The sequence below is a fragment of the Erithacus rubecula genome (assembly GCF_903797595.1).
Source record: "Erithacus rubecula genome assembly, chromosome: 18".
In the NCBI taxonomy this organism is placed as follows: domain Eukaryota; kingdom Metazoa; phylum Chordata; class Aves; order Passeriformes; family Muscicapidae; genus Erithacus; species Erithacus rubecula.
Genome location: NC_136670.1, coordinates 7,221,293 through 7,235,654, shown reverse-complemented (window position 1 = coordinate 7,235,654; position 14,362 = coordinate 7,221,293). Strand labels below are relative to the sequence as shown.

At 51.8% G+C, this 14,362-nt stretch overlaps 1 protein-coding gene across 5 annotated transcripts; it reads left to right on the top strand.

The window, feature by feature from the left end:
- The first annotated feature begins 5,633 nt into the window (after window positions 1-5,633).
- LOC306809641 (uncharacterized protein) lies at window positions 5,634-13,358 on the top strand. Of its 5 annotated transcripts, XM_079321341.1 has the most exons (14): window positions 5,634-5,785; window positions 6,628-6,825; window positions 7,463-7,571; window positions 7,842-7,982; window positions 8,089-8,138; window positions 8,319-8,608; window positions 9,002-9,106; window positions 9,532-9,678; window positions 9,976-10,039; window positions 10,666-10,726; window positions 11,356-11,447; window positions 11,531-11,573; window positions 12,265-12,320; window positions 12,488-13,358. In XM_079321341.1, exons 3-13 carry the CDS (start codon window positions 7,478-7,480, stop codon window positions 12,294-12,296), a joined length of 1,119 nt encoding a protein of 372 aa, XP_079177467.1. In that variant the 5' UTR covers window positions 5,634-5,785; window positions 6,628-6,825; window positions 7,463-7,477; the 3' UTR covers window positions 12,297-12,320; window positions 12,488-13,358. The 5 variants fall into 5 exon arrangements, 4 of the variants coding, with proteins under 4 accessions (XP_079177467.1, XP_079177464.1, XP_079177465.1 ...); XR_013776280.1 differs by having other exon boundaries at window positions 5,635-5,785; window positions 8,089-8,608; window positions 12,265-12,395; XM_079321338.1 differs by having other exon boundaries at window positions 5,636-5,785; window positions 8,089-8,608.
- Window positions 13,359-14,362: the final 1,004 nt, after the last annotated feature.

The window sequence follows — 14,362 nt, the reverse complement described above, 5'->3', positions numbered from 1 at the left end:
TCTGGCTCCCCACACCTGTTTGCCTGCTCCATGCCCCTGTGCCACATGACACACAGATGGGTGGTGTGGCTGTGCCTTCAGAGGACAAGCTGGTACCTTAAGAGAGCATTTCTGAAGCTCAGCCTGTGGCACCAGGTGTGAACCAGCCTCTCAGAGAGGCACGGGGTTGGATGCATTGGATACCCTGCTGCAGCCCATCTCTCATGCCCAGCTGGTGGGGGGCAGAGGGGAGCTTGTGATGCAGTGCTGGCACAGCTCTTGCTGAGATCTCCCTCTCCTTTGGAGTCCTTTGGAACAGCTCCCACATGGAGCTGCTGCTGGTGGTTGTGCAAGGCTCTATCCCGAGCCAGGCACAGATAATGTGACCACACAATCCACAGGGATTTATTTAGGTGTGTGTTATCCCCTTGTTGTGTAAGACACACCAGGTTATCAAAAAAAGCACATTTGATCTCACAAAAGTATTAAGTGTTGGGGGCACCAGAACAAAAGTGCCCTTATGGCCAGGAGTGGGCGTGGGGGTGTCCCAGCACGGATTTTTTGGAGGAAACACCATCTGCTGGGAAGGAGCTGGCACCTGCAGGATGGGTGGGACAAGCCTCAGGAACTTCTCAAGGCTCCTCGAGCACTAAAGGGGACAAAAATCTTCAGGCACTATTCCAAAGCCTCCCCATGCATTTGCTGGAAACCTAAAAAATTCTTCCTGATACGGTAATCTGTGTGTGCAGGTGTCAGCAGGGATTTCTGTGGAAGGAGCTGATTTCCCAGCACGGCTCTTCCAGGTCAGGGCAGCCCCACGTGCTGCAGCCACAGAGTCTCAGACACATTTTCCTTCCCTTTTCCCTGGGCTCTTGGGTAACAGTGCTGCCCAGTACTGGCTGTCCAGTAACCTGTGGCTCAATGCTTTTCCCTGGTCCTTCCACTATTTATAGTGGAATATATTAAACTCACAAACGGTGCTTTTCATCCTCAATCCACTAGCCAGCTTTGAAAATTTATGCATCTTTCCACTTTTCCTGCAGCACCATCACTATAGAAAGATCTGCTGTGTGGGCTAAAGAAAAGGTGCCCACAAACCAGAATAAGGTCTCACCTTAGGAGGAGCTGAACAAAGCAGGATTGAAATTCAGGATAAGGTCAGGCAAAGAAAAAGAGTTCAGAAAGTATTACAAGATATTGTGAGCTTGGGGGTGCAAAGCCTTTGTTTTACCCCCAAACCTTATGATATACTCCTGTGAGCCAAGAAAAAACATGGGAATAAATCCAACAATAGTAGGAATGAAGGTGAGTAATTCTAGTTTATATCTAGTGACTAGTCTGAAAAATCAGAAAGGAAATTATTATAGCAAAATAAAAGCCCTTTTCTGAAAGTCCATTCATTTAACATGGAAGCTTAAGTAGGTTTTGTGTAGTGATATCCTTTTGAGGTTCTGGTTATTTTTATCATTATAAGGTTAAAATGGGCCGTTTTAATAAGAAAGGCCAGTGTGACTCACTGATATAATTTCAGCCTTAAATTGCTCAACTCGCCTCAGGGTGAGGTGGGCTCGGGTTGGGCTGTAAAGAGTAAAGTAAAGGAGTTTTGAGTGATGGTGAGTCACCAGTGCCACTCTGGAAAACAGGATCCAGTGGTGATCTTTTGGGATTGACATCCTCACACAGCACCCACGATCAGCCAGGAAGGAGAGAGGAATTGCACATGGAGGGGGAAAAGCACAATACTTGTGAACAAATCCAAACTGAGTGTGGAGTAGTTTTGCTCATGTAATTAAAATTTCAACGGGTCAGGCTCTTGAGAGGAGGAACTCTGCGTGGGATGTGGTGGCTGCCTGAAGTGCCGCAGGTTTGCAGGGCAGGAGAGGCTCCTGAGCCGGGGGAAGGGAAGGGCAGGGCAGGCAGAGCTGGAGCCTTTGCCCGCACAGGGTGCGCCAACTGCGCCCGGCTCCGCTCCGAGACCCGGCGGAAGGAACACAAGGCAAAAGAGCCAGCACTGATAAAACTGGAAAGTTACTTAAATGGGAAAATAAATGAGAAAATTCGGTGTATTTTGCCATTCCTGGTCTGCTGGCCGCTGATTCCCCCATCCCCTGAGCAGGGCTGTGTGCCAGCGCTGGAGCCCCGCTGCGCTCAGGGCTGTCACTCGCACTGTCCCTCCTGCTGTCCCTGGAGCCTGAGGACCGTGGAGCTGGCGCTCCCCAGGGTGTCCCTGCAGCTCCTGCCTTCCATAGGTGCTTACCCCAACCCTACACCCTCGATGGCAGGAGATGGGTCGGGCTGGGCTGATGCTGTGGCTGTTTGGTGGCGTTAAAATCAGACTCCTGAGAAGGTGGGTGATGATGGAGGTGTCCTTCCCTGCTGGCATGAGCCACCTCGCCATCAAGTTCTGCCAGCCCCAACCCACACCCTGCCAATGGCAAATGTATGAGGGCATTCCCCTCTCACACCTCTGCCTGCCACCGTCCCTGCAGGTGACAGCCACCCGTGTCACAGGGACAGTGCTGCTGGCCTCTGTGCACCCTCACACAGCCACAGTGGGCACTGTGCTGTCCCAGAGATCTCAGGGCACAATTCTGTCCCACGTGCCACCTTCAGAGGTTATTTAATGGACATGGAGCGTGGGTCTTCTGAGACGTGAGCACGTAGTGTAGGAACCACTCAGCCTGAGATTTTCTCTGCTCATTTAAGGAGACTATACACCAGCAGATAAAAGGCAGCAATAAATTTCCCATCGGCTATTTTGGGATGCAAATTACAGTTATCTCATGCAAAATCCAAGCAGAAACGATTCACTCTGCTGCTGCAATTGCCTTGCTCCGGGAGGTCTGTGCTCCACACTATTCACAGGGAATTGTTTAACAAGACCCATTTGCTTTGCAGCAGGTTGTTTTCATGGTGCTCCTTTATTTTTCCACAGCCTGCTCCCAGTTGTGGATAATTTATTGGCAAGTGTCCTGAACAGACTTCGTCCTAATCTGGTAAGTCAGAAAAATAAAACCTTCTGGGAAGGAGTAATGAAAAAGATGTGAAAAAGATGTGGTGCAGCTCCCTGTGGCATTGCTGGTGCCTGGAGCCACTGTCCCAGGGCTGCTGCATCCATCCATCCATCTTTGGATTAGTGGGAAATACATTCCATGTCTCCATCAGCTTGGGAGAAGCTTCTTCCTTCACAATGTGAGGTCTGCCCAAATGCTGAGAGTTTCTAATGATGTCCTGGACTGTGCTATGGATTAATGGAATCTCTCCTTGTTCTGAAAGCCCCAGGGTCTTTCTAGCCATCCCCCACAAGCTCCTGGGTCTCCCCACTTCTCTGAGGAAGGTGCCCAGGGCCAGACCCAGAGCTGGTGGAGTCACCAGCAGGGTTCCCATTCCAGGTGCCCCAAGGCCCACTTGAAAGCCAGGCTCTCCTGGATGAAAAGGAACTTAAGGTAGGGGAGGGGGACTTGCAGCTGAATCCAACAAGGAATCACTGCCACCCTTCCTCTCCCCCAGCACTGGTGCCCCTGGATTTGCTGGGCAGCATCCAGTTCACCATGTCCAGCCTTCCCCTGGTAACTGGCCAGTTCTCTAGGTGAACTCAAATGTGAGCCCTGCATCTTCTCCTTCCATCTGTGCACAGGGCTTGGGATATTTCCCTTAGGTTCATCAAGGTCTCCTTCAGCCATGTACAGCTGGGCAGGGGACTGTGGAAGCTGGCAGAGATCCTGCCTTGCTGTCACCTCTGTCATGGGAGAGAACAGCAGGGTTTGGGTTTCACAGCCTTTGGAGAAGGAAGTGTCACAGGCCCTGGCCGTGCATGCAGCCATTTCACAGCCAGGGAACGTGAAGCTGACCGTAAAGGCAAATATTGCAAACATTTGGACTTGTGTTTCCTTCCCCTGGGACTGCAGACTGTCATTGGCCATGTGGCTGGAGGCCTGGTGGACTATCTGCTGGGAAAGCCAGAGCCTGTCCCCAAACCCCCAGAGACCCCCATGCCACCCCTGCCATTCACAGTGGACTCCTGGGCACTGTTTGTGTTCCCACCAGCAGAAACTTTTCATTTTTGGGTGTTGGCAGATTCTCGAGGCATACCCTGAGCCACATGAATTGCTGCTGGAAATTGCAGTCCCCAAGGCACTGGGTGATCCACCCTGGTGATGGTGATGCACCCTGGTGATGGTGATGCACCCTGGTGATGGTGATCCACATTGGTGATGTCCCTCTGCCTTCTGAATAACACACATATGAATGAGCAGCCCATGCAGAAATTCCTTCCATAGTTTCCCCTCATCAAAGAGCAGTTTCCCCACAGATGGGACCTGCACCCAACTGGCCAGAGGCTGGAGGAGCCACCCCAGCCCTGACCTCTTTGACCACAGGATACCTCGAGGATACAGGGGCTGCACATAGGGGGGATGGAGATGGGGACTGAGATCTGGGGAGTTCAGCAGTGACCTCCCCTCCTGAGGCACTGTGCTGGGCTGGTTTGTGTCCCACAGATGTTTTGGAAGGGGGTTTATGTCCCCAGGCTGATGAAAATTGACTTTACCTGTCTGAGGATCCCACTGAGTGTCTCTCTGCACCCAACACAGCACAACTGCAGCTGGTGTGTCCCTGTAAATGTTGCATCCTGCCTGCATTCTTGAGCAGAAGGAAGTTGTTTTCCATGGAACATTGTGTTTTGGACTGTTTTGTGGGTGCTGGGAAGGGTGTGGGTGTACTTTGCATTCTTGTGCTCAGGTTCAGTAAAGTCCAGCCCTCTCTGCAGCCAGAGCAGGTGTTCAAGCCTGTGGGGATGGCCAGCTCTGGTGAAACCCCTGGGCTCAGGACAGACATCAGGTGGGAGGGCTGCAATCCTCTTTGTCCACCCCCAGCTCAGGGGGTGCAGAGCTCTGCCAGCAAATGCTGTGTCAGACCCAAACATGTCAGAATCTTCAAGGCTTGGGCCCACAGCTGTGGGGCATCTTGTTCATGCTGAGCACCCATCACACCTCACCTGCCCTGGGCTCTGCTGGGGCTTTGTCCTGGGAGCACTTAGGGCCCTGGGGGGGAATCACCCAGCAATGCCCATGAGCTCTGCCTGAGCCACATGAACCATTTCTGCTAATTTAAGGCTCTAAAGTCACCCACTGCTCCTGGGGTGAGAGGAGTAGCTGGGACAGCTGCAGCATCACTGCTTGTGAGGCTGCCCTGCCCTTCTCCCAGCCAGATCCACCCTGAAACACACCTGGAACATCAGAATCAGATTTTTCTGACATCTTTGATATTCCTTTTCCTTTCCCCTCTATTTATTTCCCTGTTTTCTTTTATCTGTTGTCTCTCAAGCCTCCTTTAAACTCTGGAGATCTTTCTTGGATGCACAGCCAGCTCCTGCTTGCCTCTGGAGTGCAGGCAGTTTTCTCAGAGGAGACAGTGTGCCACAAACCCACACTCTCTTTCATTTGTTTTGCAATTTGTGATGCTACTGTAATGTAATTAACTCGTTGGGAGGTAATTGCTCACCTCTCACTGCCCTTGGACTCATTCTGCTCCATATGATGGTGCAGAGCTGTCCTGAACCAACCCTGGGAGACTCCCCAGAGCTGGTGGGCACCACCCCCAGGGTGAGGGGTGAGCTGCTGGCCACAGCAACGTGTGGTGTTCAGGGTCAGGCTGGTGCAGGGGTCACACTTCACAGCCAGCAAAAGGGAACTGTCCCCGCTCCATGCTTTCCTTGGCTTTCCTCATTCCTGCAGCTCGGGTATATAAAAGCAGCTGCCAGCAGCCGTGACCATGGGCAGCTCCACCTCGGCATCCAAGGGTCCAGGTAAGTGGCACTGAAGGACCTTGGCCACTGTGCCAGCTCCATCAGGCGACCTACAGCACAGCATAGCCCAGCTTGAAAAGCAGGAATTTTAATGATGCTTTCCTTTGATTTCTGTAGCAGCATTTAATCATTTATGAAAATTAATTTTTAAAGCTAGCAGAGCTCCCGCTTGTTAAATTCCACGTTTATTCCTGTTGTTGTTAAGTTTGTGATAATGACTAAGCTGGCAGAAAGGATGGGGATTTTTTTCATGATCTTGGTGACCAGAATTCAGAGCAATTTTCAGCTCTCCAGACCTCATCTCAGCCGGTGTAAAATAAGTGTTTATCTGCAAAGCCAGACATGCCTTTTGCATGTGCAAGATGCTCGGCTCAGTGAAATGTGTGTGACCGAGGAGCAGCACCCCGGTAGATATTGTTAATAACTGCAGAGATAGGCGCCTGCATGGCCACGTATTCTCTCTAAGAGCTCTTCTAAGAGTCCTGACATCCATTTTGGTACCCTTTTGCAATGCTGCACACGTCTTTCAGAGCCCCTCCAACAAATCCCACTGATTTTATTTGACACGATTTTCAATAGAAGCTGCTCGAGCCTCTCTCCTTCTCCCCTGTTCAATAATCACAGCTACAGGAGCTGTGCATCATTACGTGCTGATCAAAGGGAAAATGTAAAAGACAGTCGAGTGAATTAAAGTCTAATTTAATTGTGCCGAGAACTGTCATAGAGGGATTTTTTTTTAAAGTATCTGGAAGACATAAAGAAGTTGTTCAGTCTGACCTAAATAATGTTATTCCTCAGTGCTGAACCTCTGCAATCTGCACCCTGTACATTGTTTTTCTCAGAAGGGACAAGCTGAGGTGTCTGTCCAGGACATGGGCTGTCCAGGAAGGTGCTCCTAGAGCTGGGACCCCTGGCAGTGTTGCAGAGAGACAATTTTCTCATTTCTTTGCAAACACCTTTCTGTGCATAAACAAACACTCCCCAGCCTGCGTTGTCACCATGAGAAGCCCAGCTCAGGCAGGAACAGAAGGTCCTTGAAGGTACTTTCTTTTGGCTGGGGGCAGATCAAACACAGGAAAAACGGGCTCTTTTCACAGCTTGAGTGGAACAAGATGAGAAAAACAAACAACCTGCCCACGGGAATGTAAGTGTGATTCTGGCCGTGCTTTGAACTTCAATAACACAGGGTGCTCTTCACAGCGGGCAGAAGGACACGGCTGTGACACTCGTCATTTTTTATTCAGCTGTGCCCCTGTGAGTATTCCTCTTTCAGGGCCATCTCAGAGTGCTTGGAAGCCATCCGTCTCTCTCAGTACAAGGTCCTCCTGCCTCATCTCCATCCCTCTTCCTCTCTTAAAATGGCATTTTCACTTCCCTGCAGTGTCAGGCACCCAGCTCTGCAGTGGGGGAGCCCAGGCAGGCATGGACACATCGATGGCTCTGGAGCAGTGTGGCAATGGCTTCAGCTGCTCCCTGATAACAGAGTGGGAAAAGGGGGCTGCAGGTCTGGGCTGGCCTCCTGGGATGGGGGGGATGTTGTCTGGAGGCTGCATGTCCAGGAGGAATCTCCTCACCACCCCAGGGCAGTGCAGGTGAAGGATGGAGAGCTGGACCAGTGCCCAGGCTGTTAGTACCCATGTGAAACTGGTACTTGGGGGGATGTGGGTCTTTCCACAGGTGCTGTGCCAGGACATGCCACCCTTCTGGTGTCTCATCTTTCTTGGGGGCCTCCTGCCCCCTTCCCAGGGCCTCCTCAACCTGCTGAACCCAGCACAACTCAGCAGTGGTGAGTTCAGATATTTTCTGTGCTTCCAGGGGGAAGTCACAGCACAGTCCTGTGCCATTTTGGGATCATGGTATATGCCCCTGCTCATCAGGGAGCTGCCTCCTGCCTCAGGCAGCTCCATGGGAAACCCAACTTTGTTCAGGGATGCTCAGGGGTCCCTGTGAGACCTTACCAGCAGAGCACCCTAATGTGGCCAAACTAACCTTTCCTGTCCATGAAATCCTCCCAGGAGTGGAAGTCCAATCAGTAACTGGGACTGTCTTGGTGCAGGCCTGCTTGGCTCTGGTCTCATTGGTGGAAAAAGTGGTTTGGCTGGCACAGGTGCCCTTGGTGAAGGTGGGCTGCTTGGCACTGGCCTCCTGGGCAAAGGAAGCCCAAGTGGAGCAGAAAGTGGAGGTGCCCTTGGTGCAGGTAATGAACCCAGTGGAGCAGGGGTCCTTGGCACAGGGTGGGGTTGGAGGAGGAAGGTTTCTGGGTGCTGAAGGACAGGAGAGTAATGAAGTTCTGTCTGTTCCAGGAGGACAACCTGGCAGCAATGGGCTGCTTGGCACAGGCATCCTTGGTGGGAAAGGACTTGGCACAGGAATCCTTGGTGGAGAAGGACTTGGCACTGGCCTCCTTGGTGGGGAAGGACTTGGAACTGGCCTCCTTGGTGGAGAAGGACTTGGCACTGGCCTCCTTGGTGGGGAAGGACTTGGAACTGGCCTCCTTGGTGGAGAAGGACTTGGCACTGGCCTCCTTGGTGGGGAAGGACTTGGAACTGGCCTCCTTGGTGGGGAAGGACTTGGCAGCAATCTCCTCAGCAATGGTCTCCTCGGCAATGGCCTCCTTGGCAATAACAGCCTTCTTGGAGAGACAGGTCTGCTCGACACAGGGCTGCTTGGAAAAGGAGGTCTCCTAGGCAATGGAAGTCTGCTTGGACTCAATGGTCTTCTGGGTGAAGCAGGAGGACTGCTGGGTGGAGCAGGAGGACTTTTGGGGGGAGCAGGAGGGCTGCTGGGTGGAGGAGCCTCCCAGAAGATGACACGCTACGCCTGGTGAGTCAGAGCCCCACAGTGGGGCTCACTGCAGGGGGACCCACAACATCCAGGGGATCAGACCCTCCCTCTCATACAAACCACCAGTCCTGGGCTGGCAGCTCACATGAGAATCTGTAGCAGGGGAAATTCCAACCAGAAATGGGAGAAGTCTTACCCATAGGAGTGGTGTGACACTGCCATGGAAGTGGCTGAGATTCAGGAGGACACAGCCTTGAGAAACCTGACCAAGCTTTGAGATGGCTGTTTGCAGAGTGGGAGTTGATCCTCCTCCACCTCCATTTTTACCTGGGAATATCCCCAGGTCAAACAGTGAGCAGGAAGAGATGGGACTGTAGGATCTGCTGCTGATTCTGCCATCTCAGGGTGGGTTTGCTTGGTGTCAACCCCCAGGTTGAAGGTGCTGAACCTCGAGAATGCCCGAGTGTCATGGAAGGTGGTTCGTGGGACTGAGCTTGTGCTGAACCTGTACTCGAAGCTGGTGCTCCGCTTTCCAGGGTGAGTGAGGCTGGAGAGTGAGGCCACAGGGACCTGAGGGCACTGGGGAGGATGGGACACTCCTGAGTGCTGGACAAACATCCCCAACTCTGAGCAAGAGGCTGGTGAGGAAAGCTGTGCTGCTGACTCTCTCTGGAACCATTTCCAGCTCTCCTCAGTCCACAGCCACTCACCATCCATGGAAGGGTTCAAAGAACAGGTGGATATGGCTCTTGAGGATATGGTTTAGTGAACACAGGTTGATAATTGGACTTCTGGATCTTAGAGGTCTTTTCCAACCTGAACAATTCTATGGGTCTGTGATCTGCTACAGACAGGGAGGCTGAGAGAACTCCCAAAACTGAAGCACTGTCCCAGCCAAGGTTGTGCTTGAGGCTCTGCTTTGGCTTCCTCCATAACCTTCCACATCACTTCCTCTTTTCCAGGATTTTTCAATTTCTGAGTGGATCCTCAGTAGAAGCAAACATCACATCACACATTGCTGTGACCCAGGACACCCCTGGTGACCTCAAGCTGGTGCTTGAGGATTGCAACAACCTCCTTGGTGGTTTCAGCGTCAGCCTGCGGAAGGGGTGAGCCTGGGGCTGAGCCCTGCGAGTCAGCAGTGGGGCAGAACTTCAGTCTCAAATCTGGGCACAAATTGACAGCATAACAAGCAGATTTTGGGATTCAGATAGCAAAGTAATTCCTGTAATTCCTGCTGAAGCCTGGGGGAGCTCTGGGCTTGCAGCATCTCTTAACATCAGAGAAGAGGAGGGGGCTCCTAGCTCAGTTTTGAGGCGTGCAGAGGAGCTCAGTTCTTTCTTGATGTTAAGTCCTGGGTTTTGACAACTTCCCTGGTAATTTTTGTCTGTCTTTTCCCTCCCCAGCCTCCTCACCAATCTGGTGAGCAGCTTGCTGAACAAGTCTCTTAAGTCTCTTGTCCCTGCACTGGTGAGTACCTGAATATTCCTTTCTGTGAAGCTGCATTTCAGTTGCAGTCAGTGCTCCTGCCAGAACTGCCTGGTAGATTTACACACGCACACAGAATCACAGAACAGTTTGGACTGGAAAGGACCTCAAAGGTTAGTTCCAATCCCCCTGCCCTTGGCAGGAACAATATGTATTATATATATACACATACATACACAATATATATTAGTGCATGCACAGATACCTGCCTGTAGCCCATAAGTGAATTACACAAAATTGCTTGATCTTCCTTCCAGTCAGAACTTATTTGTTAGGAGTAATTTCAATTTCATCATGCAATGCTACAGGGTAATTTATACTCACTCAGCTGCTCCCTGTGGGGGTGAGCAGAAGCAACAGCCCCATTTAGAGCAAGTGGCCTTTTACCTTTATCCTTTACCCTGTTCAGTAGAACTTGTGTCATTTTGAAGAGAGGGCTGGACAAATCATGTAGCTCTTTTTCCATGGAAGAGTTATACTCTAGGAAGAAATCAGGATGTTTGTCCCATCCTGATTTAAATCTGTGAAGCTCAAGTGGTGCTGGGGAACATGCTGCTGCTGCACCCACAGTGTTCTCATTGAGACTGTGCCACTTGTTGTCATTGCAGCTCTGCCCATTAGTGAACATCTGGGTCAGCATCATCAACATTAATCTGCAATTCCTCAACCGTAAGTCATTACATTTTCTTTCCAATATTAAGCTTTAGAATGACACTCAGGGTTTGTGTGTCTGGCCACCTCCATGGGCAGCAGGTGTCCTCAGGAGAGCTGGAGCTGTGGAAGCAGGTATCCCTGCATGGAGCAGGGGCAGCTTTTCTCTGCTGTCAAAGCTGCTGTGGGTGGTTCAGTCCTGGCTCACCACCACTGCCAGACACCACAGTCCCACTCTTCTTACATGGGTTTTTCTAACCAGGGCTAGACCCAAACTGCTGCTAAGAGTTGGCTGTGCCAGGACCCCCAGGTGCAGCCCCACAGAACCAGAGGCTTTCCCCTCCCCATCTCTGTTCATGTCAAACACAATTACAGCTCCACTGAAAGCTGAACTGTCCCTCCCCATTTAGCCCCAACCCTTCCCTTGTGATGGGATCTGCACCTGAGAGCTCCAGGGCAGCAGCTCTCATGAGAACCTTTGAACCCCAGGGAGTTTGAGATCTATAGGAAGGACAAGGAGTTTTTTCTCTTTGCTGGGCAGGACAGTGCTGTCCCAGCCCCTGTCAGATTCTCTGGGTGGGCACAGGGCTCCAGCAGTGACCCACAGGCAGCTCAGCCCAGCCCTGGTGGCCTCTCCCTCTCCACAGGTGTCATCTCCTTTGGGCTTCTGGGGAAAATCTACTCTGCCCTTTCCAAACTGCCAGTGACAGCTGGGCACTATGTGGAGCTGGATCTGCAGGTAGAGCCATGTCCCATCCTGTTTTCCATCCATGTCCCCACACTGCTGCCCTCCCTCCACTTTTACCTCCTTGTTCTTTGCAGAATTCCCCATTCCCAAGCACCTTCATCGACTGGCTCCTTCAGAGTAAGTCCAGCCCCAGCTGCCACGGGGATCCCCACTGGTGCCTGTGAGCAGAATGGGGCAGCTGCAATGGGGGACACAGTCCTGGGTAGTGGCCAAGAGTGGGGAGGGTGCTCATGGCTCTGGGGTGCAGCCAGAGCTGCCAGGTGCTGTGCACAGTCCCACAGAGCACTTGTACCTATAGGGCAGTGCTGGGGTGGCTGGGGTCTCTGGTCCTCAGAGACAGCCCCCAGCTCAGATGTGAGCAGCTTCGCCCCTGTGCAGTGGCAGCTCTGGAATACAGTAGCAAGAGAAAGTCTGTGCACTGCTGCTTGTGCCCTGCACAGCCCTGGAAAAGTCACTTCACCTCTTATAAAAGGATTTAATAATATTTGCTTAATAAGAGTGAATAATGGTCCTCAGGATGCTGCGAGGATTAATTAATATTTGCAGAGGTGATTGGAAGAGCTTTCAGCTTCACATGCATGGAAAGTTAATATATAGGGAAGGGAAGGAAGAGTTGGAAGTCTTCCCAGCTTCCCCAGAGCCGTATTCCTGAGGGCACTAAATCAGCTCTGCCCATAAAGCTGGGGGCTCTCAGGACAGTGGTTCATCAGGCACTGCCGAGCCTGGTGCTGTGGTGAGGGACACCAGGGGACTGTCAGGCTTTGGGGACATGGAAAAGGCAGTGCACTGACCTGGTGTCTCCCCCCAGCTGCAGGTGTCAATCCTGGGATCAATCCATAGCTGCAGGACTGGCAGCACCCTGGGGTAAGGAGGATTTGCTGGCTGGGACCTGGCTCAGAGCTCTGCTGCTGATTGTGCCGGTGCCAGTACCTGGGCTGGGTGAGAGGAGTCCTGACCCTGCTACCTGGTGTGGGAGGTGACAGGAGTCACTTTCAGAGCTGCCTAAAATCTCAACTCTGGTATCCCTCCAGGTGTCCCTGCAGGTGATTCTCAAGGAGGAGGAGGGAAGGGAGGAAAACGACTCAGTAGGTGGAGAACAGATATAAAAATGGAGAAACCCAACCAACAAAAGACTCTTTCTTCTGCTCTGCCTTTCAGCCTTCTCAGATTTTGGTGTCTCTGTCCAGCCTAGAGTTATCTGTGCCAATCATAACCTGTGCCAATTGATAATGGTGAGCTATGCTGATAATTAGCCATATTGATAATTAGCTGTGTCAATGATCAGCCATGTTGATGACACTGTGACTGTGGAGGCAGGAGGCCCAGGCCTTGCCTGTGTCACTCCTGCCTGTCATGGCCACAAACTACTTGTTGTGGCACTCAATGATGAAGGGATGACCTTGATCCCTGGCTTTTCCTCATGCCCACCCCAGCTTGCCTTGGGCTGGGGTTTAGGCCAGGTAATAGCTCAGCACAGAGGGGACATTCCAGGTACTGGATGCAGCCAGGCAGGAGTTTGGTCCCCTCAGGAATTTAATGAGTTTGCACCAACTGCACAAATCCTTCTGAGAAGGGAAGAAAGAAAAGGGACAAATTCAATGAGCTGTAAACACTTTGTCTTTTCTCTCCTTCTGCTTCTTGATTGGCTTACCATTTCAAAAGGGATTTTTGCTGTTTCCAGTGATTTCATACTGAAAAGGAGGCAAAAAAGCCCCCAGCCTAATCCAGGCGCACACTCAGCTATTTGTTCCCAAACAGCGACGCTTTGAACTGATCAGAGTGAACACTATCCTGCCTTGTAATCTCCAAGTGGATTTGGATGTGCTGCATTGTGGGTGAGGTGGATTTGAGGCAGATTCACACCCTTCTGTTACTCCTTACAATAAAAATGATTTTTCTTCATCTGCATTCAGCATGTGACTTGGTTCCTTTCCAAACTGCCAAAGGATTTTTGCATTTGCAAGGGTTTTGTTATTTATCTCTCCCATCAGCTACAGGAGTACCTCACATGTGAGGAATATTGAAGAGGTGAGTCTGCTGAAAGGTGGGGAACCATGGGGCCTGCATCCCAAGAGCCAGGCCTGAATGGAGCCCAAACCCTTCCCAGGCTGCCAGACCCCCACTCTCACAGCTTAAAGGAGCTATAGAAATGTGGTCAATGTGGCAAATAAATATTCCCCTCATTTGTATTTATGCAGATTTATTCTGCCCCTGTTCCCGAGCTGCTGGCTCCTTTAGTGTGTATTCCTGCTCCTGCCTGTTCCAGTGAGTTGGGAGCTGTTTGACATGAACAAACACATCCCTGGGGCCCCCGGGAGACAGCTGCCCCCCGGGCTGGGGCTGGGATCCCCAGGACCCCGGGGAGAGCAGTGGCAGTAGCCAGCAAGCTCTTGGGCATAGGAGCTCTCTCCTGGTTGCATTGGCATCAAACCTCATCCCAGGGCTGGCTGTGGCACAGCCCCAGGACAGAGAGGCTGCAAGGTGAGAGATGCCCAAGCCCTGCAGCCTCCAGATCCACTGGCACAGCACCAGGTGCCACCAAACATTTCCAAGTGTCCACATTGTTCTGCTGGGCACTCCTGGTGGGCAGCACCTACACTCTGCCTCTGCCTGGTGTGGGACCCTCTGGTCGTGCCCAGGTCCCAGAGCCCCATCCCACAGGCTCAGGGGAGTCTTGCTGTTAGCTGAGAGTTTGCAGCCAGCATCCTCCTGGTACCATGCTGCCAGGACCAGGGCTCCTGCTCACATCTTCTGATGGCTCAATGCTCCCCTGAAAAACTTGGAGGTTCTCATTGCTCTTTTCCCAAGGTAATGGTGTGGCTGATGTGTCACCAGTGCCACAGGGCTGCAGCCCAGCCTCTCCTACTGCTCCTTCACTCCTGTTACCTCACCATTGTGAGTGACCC

Excerpts from the sequence above, each read along its gene's own strand:
- LOC306809641 (XM_079321338.1), top strand. The coding sequence starts at position 7,478 with ATGCCACCCTTCTGGTGTCTCATCTTTCTTGGGGGCCTCCTGCCCCCT. Across the intron at positions 7,983-8,088 it reads TGGAGGTGCCCTTGGTGCAG|GAGGACAACCTGGCAGCAAT; the intron begins GTAATGAACCCA and ends TGTCTGTTCCAG. Across the intron at positions 10,727-11,355 it reads TAATCTGCAATTCCTCAACC|GTGTCATCTCCTTTGGGCTT; the intron begins GTAAGTCATTAC and ends CCCTCTCCACAG.